Source organism: Pipistrellus hanaki (assembly GCF_964339955.1).
Source record: "Pipistrellus hanaki genome assembly, chromosome: 9".
Classification (NCBI taxonomy): domain Eukaryota; kingdom Metazoa; phylum Chordata; class Mammalia; order Chiroptera; family Vespertilionidae; genus Pipistrellus; species Pipistrellus hanaki.
Window position 1 is genome coordinate 8,181,468 of NC_140511.1, and position 12,038 is coordinate 8,193,505.

At 47.1% G+C, this 12,038-nt stretch overlaps 1 protein-coding gene across 14 annotated transcripts in view; it reads right to left on the minus strand.

Annotated features, from left to right (window-relative positions):
* Window positions 1–12,038, minus strand: part of KMT2A (lysine methyltransferase 2A) — an 82,940-nt gene that overhangs the window by 4,158 nt on the left and 66,744 nt on the right. For 11 of the 14 annotated variants that reach the window (XM_084895534.1, XM_084895530.1, XM_084895527.1 and 8 more), the window contains 5 exons: window positions 11,182–11,256; window positions 1,904–2,078; window positions 1,642–1,749; window positions 847–930; window positions 326–455 (listed from right to left, as the gene is read on the minus strand). In XM_084895534.1, the coding sequence (XP_084751660.1) occupies window positions 326–455; window positions 847–930; window positions 1,642–1,749; window positions 1,904–2,078; window positions 11,182–11,256 (572 nt within the window). Of the gene's footprint in view, window positions 1–325; window positions 456–846; window positions 931–1,641; window positions 1,750–1,899; window positions 2,079–11,181; window positions 11,257–12,038 lie in introns of all 14 variants that reach the window. The other 3 variants (XM_084895529.1, XM_084895528.1, XM_084895533.1) reach the window with 1 other exon arrangement.

The window sequence follows — 12,038 nt, forward strand, 5'->3', positions numbered from 1 at the left end:
AGAGAGAAACACTGATGTGAGAGAAATACATCAGCTGGCTGCAACCAACAGGACCTGATCTGAGACCTTCCATCTGGGGGCTGATGCTCTATCCACTGAGCCACACCGAAGGCCCAACCTTTTCCTTACGTGACTCACAGCTGCTGCTGAACAACATCTCTCCTGGAGTAACCTGCAGCCGCAATCTTTCCGGCGGGGAAGACGCCCGCCCGCCGAGCCGCAGGGCCCGGGAACGCCGCTTACTCTTTGGGCTAGGGGTGTTTATAGTGGGAGGTCACTTTCTCTAACAAAACCAGAGAAGAGGAGAGAGGAGGGTGACACGCACCTTGCTGTCATAGTACTTCTCTCTCTTGTCAGTCTGGATGGAGCGGATGACATTGCCAGCGTACTCGATCACCATCTCACCCGCATCGATGTTTCTCTTACAAAAGAGACCCCGGCCGTGGATGGGAGACCTAGGACAGGACAAGGGACAGCGGTCGCCACACAGCCCGCGAGAAGGCTGGCTGTGAGGAGCACGTCTACACGAACTAATGACAGAATCCCGTTAGTCCCCAAGAGGGACAGACACTGGGGGAAAGGAACATGGCCCCGGTCTGAGGACGGACCTTTCTGACACGGCCAAGGGCGGGAGTGCTCCCACCGTGCACACAGCCGCTGACGCAGCAGCAGGGGAGGCTGTGCTGGCTGATGCGCTGCTCAGTGCCAGAGCCGCAGGCCCCGGCCCCAGGTTCAGTGGATACCACCTAAACCCCGCTTTCTGCGGGCACGCACTCGAGCTCGGGTCCACTCGGCTTCGGGACCCTCGCCGGCTCCCTGGCACTCCCTCCAGAAGGGCGGCCATACCTGTAGACGCCAACAGCCTCCTTAGACGTCCTCTTCAAGTGCCGGAAGCGCATGGGCATGGGCAGGTCCATGCTGGTCGCCCTCCTGCGAGACAAGGACGGAGCCGTGAACTCCACTCAGTTCTAAGTCTCAGACCAAAGATCCTGGAGGAGAAGACTCAGAGTTCTCTCTTCTCAGTGCCAAGCAAACAAATACCTTATAAAATTAGGACTCTTAAATACTTTCTTTTGTTAAATCCTCCCCTGAGGATATTTTCCCGTTGATTTTAGAGAGAGTGGAATACAGCGGAAAAAAAAGAGAGAAATATCGTTGTGTGAGAAACACATGGTTGGTTCCCTCCTGCACACCTCCTCCCCTCCAACCAGTGCCCAAGCTGGGAGGAGCCTGCAACCGAGGTACGTGCCCTTGACTGGAATTGAACCCGGGACCCTTTAGTCTCCAGGCAGGTACTCCAGCCACTGAGCCCAATGGGCCAGGGCTAAAGCCTATAGTGTCTTCTCACCAGGTGACTCCATGTGCAGCCAGAGTGCATGACAGCCGAAGAAGAGAGAACGGACACCTTAGAGTTACCCGGTTTCTCCTCTCACACGCCGTCTCTGCGGCCGGCTCCCGCCGCCTCCCCGCATGGCCGCTCGGCTGGCTCAGCTGCCGGGGAGCCGGGAGGCCGGCGTGCGGAGGCGCCAGCGGCGGAGGCGGAGGTGCCAGCGGCGGAGGCGGAGGCGGAGGCGCCAGCGGCGGAGGCGGAGGCGGAGGCGCCAGCGGCGGAGGCGGAGAGCAGCGCGCCCTCGGACTCACCGGGCCGACTTGAGCTGCACCTCCTCCTCCTCCTCGTCGTGGGGGTTGTACTCAGGGGGCTGCCGGTGCTTGGAAGCCAGGAAGTTAAACATGTCAAACGCCGACTTCCTGGAGCCAAGGGAGGAGACATTTAGAGAAATGACTCAATCAAAGCAATGCCTCTGTCATCAGAGCGCGAACACGGATATCTGGTCACGTGGAAATAGTTACATCGTCAGGAATAGATTCGGACCCAAACCGCTTCGGGAAAGGAGGGACTTGCCTCAGGTGCACCTCGGCCCGGGCGGAGCCGTGCGGGTTCAGGGGCGGCTCGTCAGCCTCCTCCGGCTTGTGGAAGCGGAACTTGTAATTCCTGCAGTGCTTGGCGCCCGACAGCTGCTCCGTCAGGAACACGACCGCGTCGTGGAGAATGCCCAGCATCCGCAAGCCGCTCACACCTGCGGGCGAGGCGGGTGAGGGCGGGCAGAGGCGGCCACGCCCGGCAGGGGCAGCGCGAGGCTGCTCACGGGCGAACTGGAGACCAGCCGGGAATTCCCATCGGACGGCCATTCGAAGGACGCGGCACGCCCTGGCAGTGTGGCTCAGGTGGCTGAGATCGTCCCATGCACCGAGATGTCACGGCTCGATCTCCAGTCAGGGTGCCTGCCCGGCTTGTGGACTCAATCCCAAGTAGGGGGTGTGCAGGAGGCAGCTGATCGATGTTTCTCTCTCTCCCTCTCCTGCCCCCTCCCTAAAATTAATTAAACATATTTTTGAATAAAGTTATGCGAATAGAGATCTATCAATGTGGACAACGTAAGTGAAAAGAGCAAATGAAAACCACGGACTATTACCTCCTCTCTGCGTGCACTGAGACGTCTACAGCCCAACTTCCCTTTCTGGCCCCAGTGGCCCCAGGGCCGGCGTCCTGGCTTCAGCTCCAGGGAAGTGAGCCGAGGCCGAGAACGCCCACGCCGCCCCAGCCACGCGGCTGGCATGGCAGAACCTGAGCTGCGGATGGTGTTACTCCGCTGACTCCCTTCCTTCCTTTTTTAAAATGTTTTTATTGATCTCAGAGAGGAAGGGAGCGTTAGAGAGAGAGAAACATCAATGGCAAATCAGCTTCCTATTTAAATCAGTCAAGAGTTGGGGCTTCTGTCACCTGAGGCCAAAAGCATTCTCAGGGATAACGGGTGACATAGGTATACAGAAGGGCGGTCACAGAAGGCGGAAGTCTGGAAGGGCTGTGCTGGGTCTTGATGGAAGGCCATCGCGGAGGGTGCGCTAATGCAGAAGATTCTGTAAGCCTCGAGAATGCCGTGGGTACATGCTGACAATTCAGCTTTCGCGTCCCTAATCCCAGAGGTTGTGGTTCATGAGCTGGGGGGTGGGAGCGGCCGGGGAGAGGTGAATGGGGGAAAAGGAGGCTTGTGTAATACTTTAAACAATAAAGAATTTCAGTTAAAAAAATGCTGCAATCAAAAGACATAGGGTTGCCCTAGCCAGTTTGGCTCAGTGAATAGAGTGTCGGCCTGTGGACTGAAGGGTCCCAGGTTCAATTCCAGGCAAGAGCACATGCCTGGGTTGTGGGTTCGATCCCCAGTGGGGGGTGTGCAGGAGACAGCGATCAATGATTCCCTCTCATCATTGGTATTTATATCTTATCTCCCTTCTTCTCTGAAATCAATAAAAATATGTATTAAAAAAAAGACTTAGGGTAGCTGAATGGATAAAAAATCATGACCCAATTATATGCTGTCTACAAGAGATCCACCTCAGAACAAAAGACTCACACAGGATGAGAGTGAAAGGATGGAAAAAAAGCTGGGATACCAATACTCATACCTGATGAAACAGACTTCAAAATGAAGGCCATCATGAGAGACAATAAGGTCATTACATAATACTAAAGAGATCAATCCAACAAGAAGTTATAACTCTGGGAAACATAAATGCACGCAATGTAGGAGCGCCTAATTATATACAGATGGATTTAAGTGACCTTTTTAGAACATTTCACCCCAAAGCTGCAGTGCACAGGGGTCATTCACAAAGACAGACCACAGGTTAGGACACAAACAAGTCTCTACAAGTTCAAGAAGAACAAAATCATATCAAGCATCTTCTCAGATCACAGTGGAATGAAATTAAAAATCAACTACAGTAAAAACACCCAAAAACATTCAAACACATGGAGGCTAAATAGAATGTTATTAAACAACTAGAGGCCTGGTGAACGAAATCCATGCATGGAGGAGAGGGGTGTCCCTCAACCCAGCCTGCACCCTCCCCAATCTGGGATCCCTCTCACAATCCAGGACTGCTGGCTTGCCTGCCTGCCTTCCTGATCGCCCCGAATGGCTTCTACTTGCCAGCCTGATGGATGCCTAACTGCTCCCCTGCCAGCCTGATTGCCCCAACTGCCCTCCCCTGCAGGCCTGGTCCCTCCCGACTGCTCTCCCCTGCTGGCCAACTTGTGGTGGCCATTTTGTGTCCACATGGGGATAGCCATATCGTGTGTTGGAGTGATGGCCAATTTGCATATTACTCTTCTATTAGATAGGATAGAGGCCTGTTGCATGAATGGGGTCAGCTGGTTTGCAGGCCAGCCACGCCCCCTGGCAACCCAGGAGGAGGCCCCAGGTATCTGGGATTTATTTATCTTCTATAATTGAAACTTTGTAGCTTTGAGAGGAGGCCAGAGCAGGCCAGGGTGGGCAGAAAGCTTGGCTTCCTCCATCACCGGGGCAACCCAAGCCTCCTGCTCTCTCCAGCTCCATGGCCGCTGCCATCTTGGTTGGGTTAATTTGCATACTTGCTCCTGATTGACTGGTGGGCGTAGTGGAGGCACTGTCAATTTGCATATTACTTTTATTAGATAGGACGATGAATGGGTTTCCAATGAGATCAAGAGGGAAATAAAAAAACTTCATTGAAAGAAATGAAAATGAGCACACAACAACCCCAAATCTCTGAGATAGCAAAAGCAGTCCTGAAAGCAAAGTTCATAGCACTAGAGGCCCTCTTCCAAAAACAGGAAAAATTAATAACAAGCTATTTAATTCTACAATTTAAAGAACTAGAAAGAGAACAAGAAAATCCTAGAGTAAGTAGGAGGAAGGAAATAATAAAAATCAGAGCAGAAATAAATTTACCGAGATTAAAAAAAACAATACAAATAAATCAATAAAACCAAGAGCTGGTTCTTTGAAAGGATAAACAAGATTGAGGAGCCATTAGCTAGACTCATCAAAAAACAAAGAGAGAGGACCCAAATTAATAAAATCAGAACCAAAAGCTGAGAAGTAACAAATGACACCACAGGGCCAAAACCGGTTTGGCTCAGTGGATAGAGCGTCGGTCTGCGGACTGAAGGGTCCCAGGTTTGATTCCGGTCAAGGGCATGTACATTGGTTGCGGGGACAACTTCACGTGAACCAACATCAGAATTATTGCCTAAACCGGTTTGGCTCAGTGGATAGAGCGTCAGCCTGTGGACTGAAAGGTCCTGGGTTCGATTCCGGTCAAGGGCATGTACCTTGGTTGCGGGCACGTCCCCAGTAGGGGGTGTGCAAGATCAATGATTCTCTCTCATCGATGTTTCTAACTGTCTATCCCTCTCTCTTCCTCTCTGTAAAAAAATCAATAAAATATATTTTAAAAAAATTATGGGGGGGTCCCAGAAGAAGAGAGAGAGCAAGATATAGAAAACATATTGGAAGAAATAGTAAGAGAAAACTTCCCCCACCTGGGGAAAGAAATAGACTTACAAGTCCAGGAAGTGCACAGAAGCCCAAACAAGAGGAATCCAAAGAGGACCACACCAAGACACATTATAATTAAAATTCCAAGAGCAAAAGACAAAGAGAGAATATTAAAAGCAGCAAGAGAAAAGCAGGTAGTTACCTATAAAGGAGCACCCATACGATTGTCAGCTGATTTCTCAACAGAAACCATGCAGGCCAGATGGGAATGGCAAGAAATATTCAAGGTGATGAATAGCAAGAACCTACAGCCAAAAATAATCTACCCAGCAAAGCTATCACTCAGAATCGAAGGCCGGTTAAAGAGCTTCATACATAAAAAAAAGCTAAAGGAGTTTATCATTGCCAAATCAGAATTATATGAACTGCTTAAAGGAAGTCCTTTAGGAAGAGGAAGAAAATAGATAAAAATTATGAACAACAAATACATAACTATCAACAAGTGAATCTAAAAACCAAGGGAATTAAAAAATCTGAACAATATTAACTGGTGAATATAATAGAATCAGAGGTATGGAAGGGGAGTGGACTGAAAAGGGGAGAGGGGGGTGAGGGAAGAGACTGAACATAAACTGTGCACCTATGGATGAGGACAATGGGGGGTGGTGAAAGGGCAAAGGGTGGGGTGGGAACCTGGCGGAGGGGAGCAATGGAGGGGGAAAAAATGAGAAACATTTGTAATAATATGAACAATAAAGATTTATTAAAAAAAAAAAAAACTCAGCAAAGTAGGAATATAGTGATAATATCTCAACATAATAAAGGCCATATATGACAAATATGCAGCCAACATCATACTTGATGGGAAAAAATAAAAACAATTTCCACTAAAACTAGGAACAAGACAGGGATGTCCACTTTCACCACTCTTTTTTTTTTTTTTTAATATATATTTTATTGATTTTTTACAGAGAGGAAGGGAGAGAGAGATACAGAGTAGAGAGTTAGAAACATCGAGGAGAGAGAGTCATCGATCAGCTACCTCTTGCACGCCCCCTACTGGGGATGTGCCTGCAACCAAGGTACATGCCCTTGACCGGAATCGAACCCGGGACCTTTCAGTCCACAGGCCGACGCTCTATCCACTGAGCCAAACCGGTTTCGGCTACTTTCACCACTCTTTTTTTTTTTTTAATATATTTTATTGATTTTTTACAGAGAGGAAGGGAGAGATATAGAGAGCTAGAAACGTCGATGAGAGAGAAACATCGACCAGCTGCCTCTTGCACACCCCCTACTGGAGATGTGCCCGCAACTCAGGTACATGCCCTTGACCGGAATCGAACCCGGGACCCTTCAGTCCGCAGACCGACGCTCTACCACTGAGCCAAACCGGTTTCGGCAACTTTCACCACTCTTATTCAGCATCGTACTGGAAGTCCTAGCCACAGCCATCAGACAAGAAGAAATAAAGGCAACCAAATTGGAAAGGGGAAAGTAAAACTCTCACTATTTGCATATGACATGATATTGTACATAGAAAAGACTCCACTAAAAAACTATTAGATTTAATAAGTGAGTTTGGCAATGTAGGAGGATATAAAATCAACACCCAGCAATCTATATATTTTTTTGTACATTAATATTAATTTTCAGGAAGAGAAACTAAATAAACAATCCCATTTACCACTGCAACAAAAAACATTAAGATACTTAGGAATAAAATTAACCAAGGCAGTAAAATACTTGTACTCTAAAAACTACAATTAACCCTTTGCACTCCGCTATCCCCTCTCAGGGGACATCGGAATTCTAGCATATCACTCGGATGTCCCCTCTCAGGGGACATTGCAGTTTATTAGTGATTACGGGGAATTGAGTTATTTCAACGCACTCCGCCGCAAAGTAGCGTCGAGTAGCTGGTAGCCAATGTCCAGAATGGTTCGGAGTGCAAAGGGTTAATATTCGATAAAGGAGGCAAGAATATACAATGGAGTCAAGAGAGTTTCTTCAATGAATGGTGTTGGGAAAATTGGACAGATACATGCAAAAAATTGGAAATAGAGACCACCAACTTACACAATACACAAGAATAAACTCAAAATAGATAAAAAAGACTTAAATGTAAGTCATGAAACCATAAATATCCTAGAAAAAACCAAAGGCAGCAAAATCTCAAACATCTCTCGTAGCAATATATTTACCGATACATCTCTTAGGACAATGGAAATTGAGAAAATAAACAAATGGGACTATATAAAAATAATCCGCACAGCAAAAGGAACAATTGCCAAAACAAAAAGGGAGCCCGCTGTATGGGAGAACATATTTGGCGATGATACATCTGATAAAGCGCTAATACCCAAAATATGTAAGTAACTCATAAACTTAAAGTCAAATTTTGAAAATGGGGCAAAGGACCTAAACAGATACTTCTCCAAAGTGGACATACAGATGGCCAAGAAACATATGAAAAAATGTTCAAAGTCACTGATCATCAGAAAGATGCAAATTAAAACAACAATGAGATATTACCTCACACCTGTCAGAATTGCTATCATCAGCAAATCAACAAATGACCAGTGCCGATGAGGATGAGGAGGAAAGGGAGCCCTCGGGCACTGCTGCTGGGAATGCAGACTGGTGCAGCCACTGTGGAGAACAGTATGGAATTTCCTCAAAAATTAAATATGGAACTGCCATGTGACCCAGTGATCGCAATTCTAGGAATATATCCTGGAAACCTGAAACACCAATCAGAAAGAATGTATGCACCCCTATGTGTATAGCAGTGCAATTTATGATATCTAAATGCCCATCAGTAGACGAGTGGGTAAAAAGCTGTGGGACATTTGCACCACGGAATACTGTGCAGCTATAAAAAAGAAGAATCTTTTACCCTTTAAGACAGCATGGAGGGACCTGCAGAGTATCATGCTAAGTGAAATAAGCCAGTCAGGGGAAGACAAGTATCATTGATCTCACTCATATGTGGAATCTAATGAACAAAATATATCCAGAGACAGTGAACGGAATGTGGAATCTCGGAGGGAAGGCGGGGAAGAGTGGGTGGGTGAGAGGTAATCAACCATAGAAGTTGCGTGCATGCCTGTATAACCCATGGACACGGACAATATGGTGGTGAAGGCCTGGGGCAGAGATGGGCTAGAAGGGTTCAATGGGGAAAAGGGAGACATATGTAATACTTTCAATAATAAAGATTAAAAAAAGAGAAGATGCTATAAGAAGTTCTAGTATTCAATATTCCCCTAAATTCTGTTTTAAATCTCTTAATTGGGCACATTAGGTATATTAGGGTACATAAATCCATAGCTACATGTAAATGAATAGCTGCCAATAATGTCAAGTTCATTATTTTATTTTATTTTATTTTTTATTTTATTTATTTATTTTTAAATATATATTTTATTGATTTTGTACAGAGAGGAAGGGAGAGAGATAGAGAGTTAGAAACATCGATGAGAGAGAGTCATCGATCAGCTGCCTCTTGCACACCCCCTACTGGGGATATGCCCACAACCAAGGTACATGCCCTTGACCGGAATCGAACCCGGAACCCTTCGGTCCCCAAGCCGATGCTCTATCCATTGATCCAAACCGGTCTCGGCTCAAGTTCATTATTTTAATTAATCCTCACAACAAAGATCAAAAGTTGCATTAATGTTATCACGTTATAGATATGGAGATCCAGGCTCAGGGAAGTTAGTTAGCTGCAAGCAATGGAATATCAATAGCAACAGGGCAGAAATAGAGGTCGAACTCCGTTCTAACTGCCTCCAGAGCACAGGGTTCTCAGCACTGCATACTGAGCACAGACACGGATGAAACAGACATCTGTGCCCCTGGGGAAAGAGAGGGCCGGCCATACCGTCTGAGGAGAACTTTACACGTTACCAGAAACAAGTTCAGAACAACTAAGCACACATTTAATTAGTTACTCCAGTGACAACCAGTTGGTCAGACCAGACCCATGAACCCTGTTTTCTTGCCCCCAAAATATATCCCTCACCAATTTGCAAAAAACCGAGAGGACACTATCCATAGAGTAAAAAGTCAGCCCAAAGAATGAGAGCAATTGTTTGCAAACATGTATCTAATAAGAAATTAATATTACTGTATTTTCCGGTGTATAAGACGATTTTTGAAATGAAAAAAAGTCAACCGAAAATCGGGGGCAAAAGACCAAAATTGCACAAAAATTACTTACAGATCTTGATGGCAAAGTAAGTCTTTTCTTTGAAGTAGGGGGTAGTCTTATACAGCGAATATAGGCCTACACCTATGTTTTAACTGTAAAATTAGAGGGTCTTCTTATACGCCGGAAAATACGGTAATTAAATAACCCAAGTGTCCATCGACAATCAATGGATCAATGGATAAGCAAAATGTAAAATACAGATACAGTAAAATATTATTTAGCCTTAAAAAGAAAGTAAATCCTGATATATACTACAACATGGATAAACTTTGAGGACATTATGGTAAATGAAATAAGCAAGTCACAAACTGTATCCCCTATAATAAAAGGGTAATATGCAAATAGTCCAAATGGCAGACCAACCAATCAAACTGTAATATGCTAATGATATGCTAAGGCTGCTCAACCACTTGCTATGACGTGCAAGATATCTAAATGCCCATCAGTAGACGAGTGGGGACCACGGAATACTGTGCAGGGGGCAGGTGCTCCAACCAATAGGTTAGCTTGCTGCTGGGGTCCGGCCAGATGAGACTGAGCTAGACGGGCTGGACACACCCTGGAGCCCTTCCGTGGTCCCTCCCCTGCCTGATCTGGCACTGGTGGGGTCCCTCAGCCTGGGCCGAACCCTCTCAAAACCTGGGATCCCTTTGGGGATGTCAGAGAGCTGGTTTCAGACTGACCTCACAGGTCACTCCCCTTGGGAGGGCACCAGATACAGGACTCCCAATTGGGACTGACTGGGCCGGAGCCCGTGGCTGGCACAGTGGGGTTGGGATGAGTGGCAGGTAGGAGCTGTAGGTGGCATTGGACTGTGGGTTGGCCCGATCCCTGCAGGCCACCCAGAGGGACCCTCCCAGGCACAAATTCATGCACCTCTAGTGATTGTATAAGGAGCTTAAAGTAATCCAGCTCACAAAGACAAACACTATAATGGTTGCCAGGGGCAGGGCGAGGAGAATGAAGAGTTATGGTGGTGACAGCTGTACAACAATGTGAATGTATTTAACCCCACTGAATTTCTACCCTTCAAAATGGTTGAGATGGTAAATTTTATGTGTATTTTGCCAAACTTCATTTGTTAAAAAAAAAGGGGCCGGGAGTACTGAGGCCACATTACAGCAGAGCATGGAATTAAATAAGAAGCCAGCCCCGGAGGACCACGTTGTACGATTCCTTTTTTTGCACTGGATGAGCTACAATTAAACTTGTCCATAGTCGTTCTGGACTGGTTACTGGTAATGTGCAAAATCCCCCTCCAGCTGAACGGCCGAGCCCGGTCCCACGAAGGAAATACACAGCTAACCACCGGCACAGAAAGTGGACTCATGGTGGCCAGGGCGGGAGCTTGACTGCTGATGGGAACGAGGTTGCTTCAGCGATAACGAAAGTGTCCTGGCATGATACAGACATAACGGTTGCTCTTTGTGAACATACTAAAAGCCTCTGAATTGTATGCTTCACAGGGGTGAATGGTATAGTTAAAGAATTATACCGCAATAAAGTTGTGAAATTTTATTTTTAAAAAAAGAATGTTGCTGTGTTTTGTTTTTGTTTTTAGAATCAACTCTATAATGCAGACCAACAAGCCACCAGCACATTCTGAGACCGGAGCACAATGAGCACGTAAGCCGTTACCTGCAAACGAGAGCTGCTTTAGCCGGGCATTGGATCGTGCTTCCTGGACTTTGTCCGTCAGCGACTTCCAGGCATCTGTGAGGAGAGGGAACGTTCCACCAAGCGCTCGTGCCGAGCGCGAGCTCTGCTCGGAGCCGTGGGAAAGCGCCCGCCCGCCGCAGCGGCCGTCTCGTTAGTCTGTCAGTGCGCGCCTGGGAAGCTGAGAGGGACTGCCTTTCTGAGAAGGACAGAGGCAGGAAGGGCATCCGGACCGCCTGAAAGTGACCCGAGTCCCCAGGCACGGCCCTCCCTTGATGGCACCTGGACCCAAACCTAAGCGTTTGGTGTTAATTCTATTCCCTACACCTTACCCAGGGCAATGACAATGAGCATCTAACCAAGGCTGTGGGGACACCGGGCCTTCTCAGTTCCTTACAAGTACGGGTTGTACCTGGAAACCTGCACAGTCCCTCCCAGCTCTCCCCTACGATCCTACCAGCTCTCACTGTCACAGGAATAAGTTCTCCATCTAGTTCTTTTTTTGTTTTTAATCCTCACTCAAGGATATTTTTCCATTGATTTTTAGGGAGAGTGGGAAAGACAGAGAGAAACACTGATGTCAGAGAAACACATCAACTATCGATTGATTGCCTCCTGTGAGCGCCATGAACAGGGCCAGGGCCAAGGAGGAACCTGCAACCAAAGTACATGCCCGCAACCAGAACAAACCCCTTGGTCCACAGGCCAGCAGTGAGGGCTTCCATGGTTTTTTTATAACTCTCGCCAAACCAGTGACCCTTCTTTCCTTCAAACTCCTCTAGTACCTGTCGCCTACAGAACATTCACCAGTCCTTCAACAGCTAATGAACAGCTACATG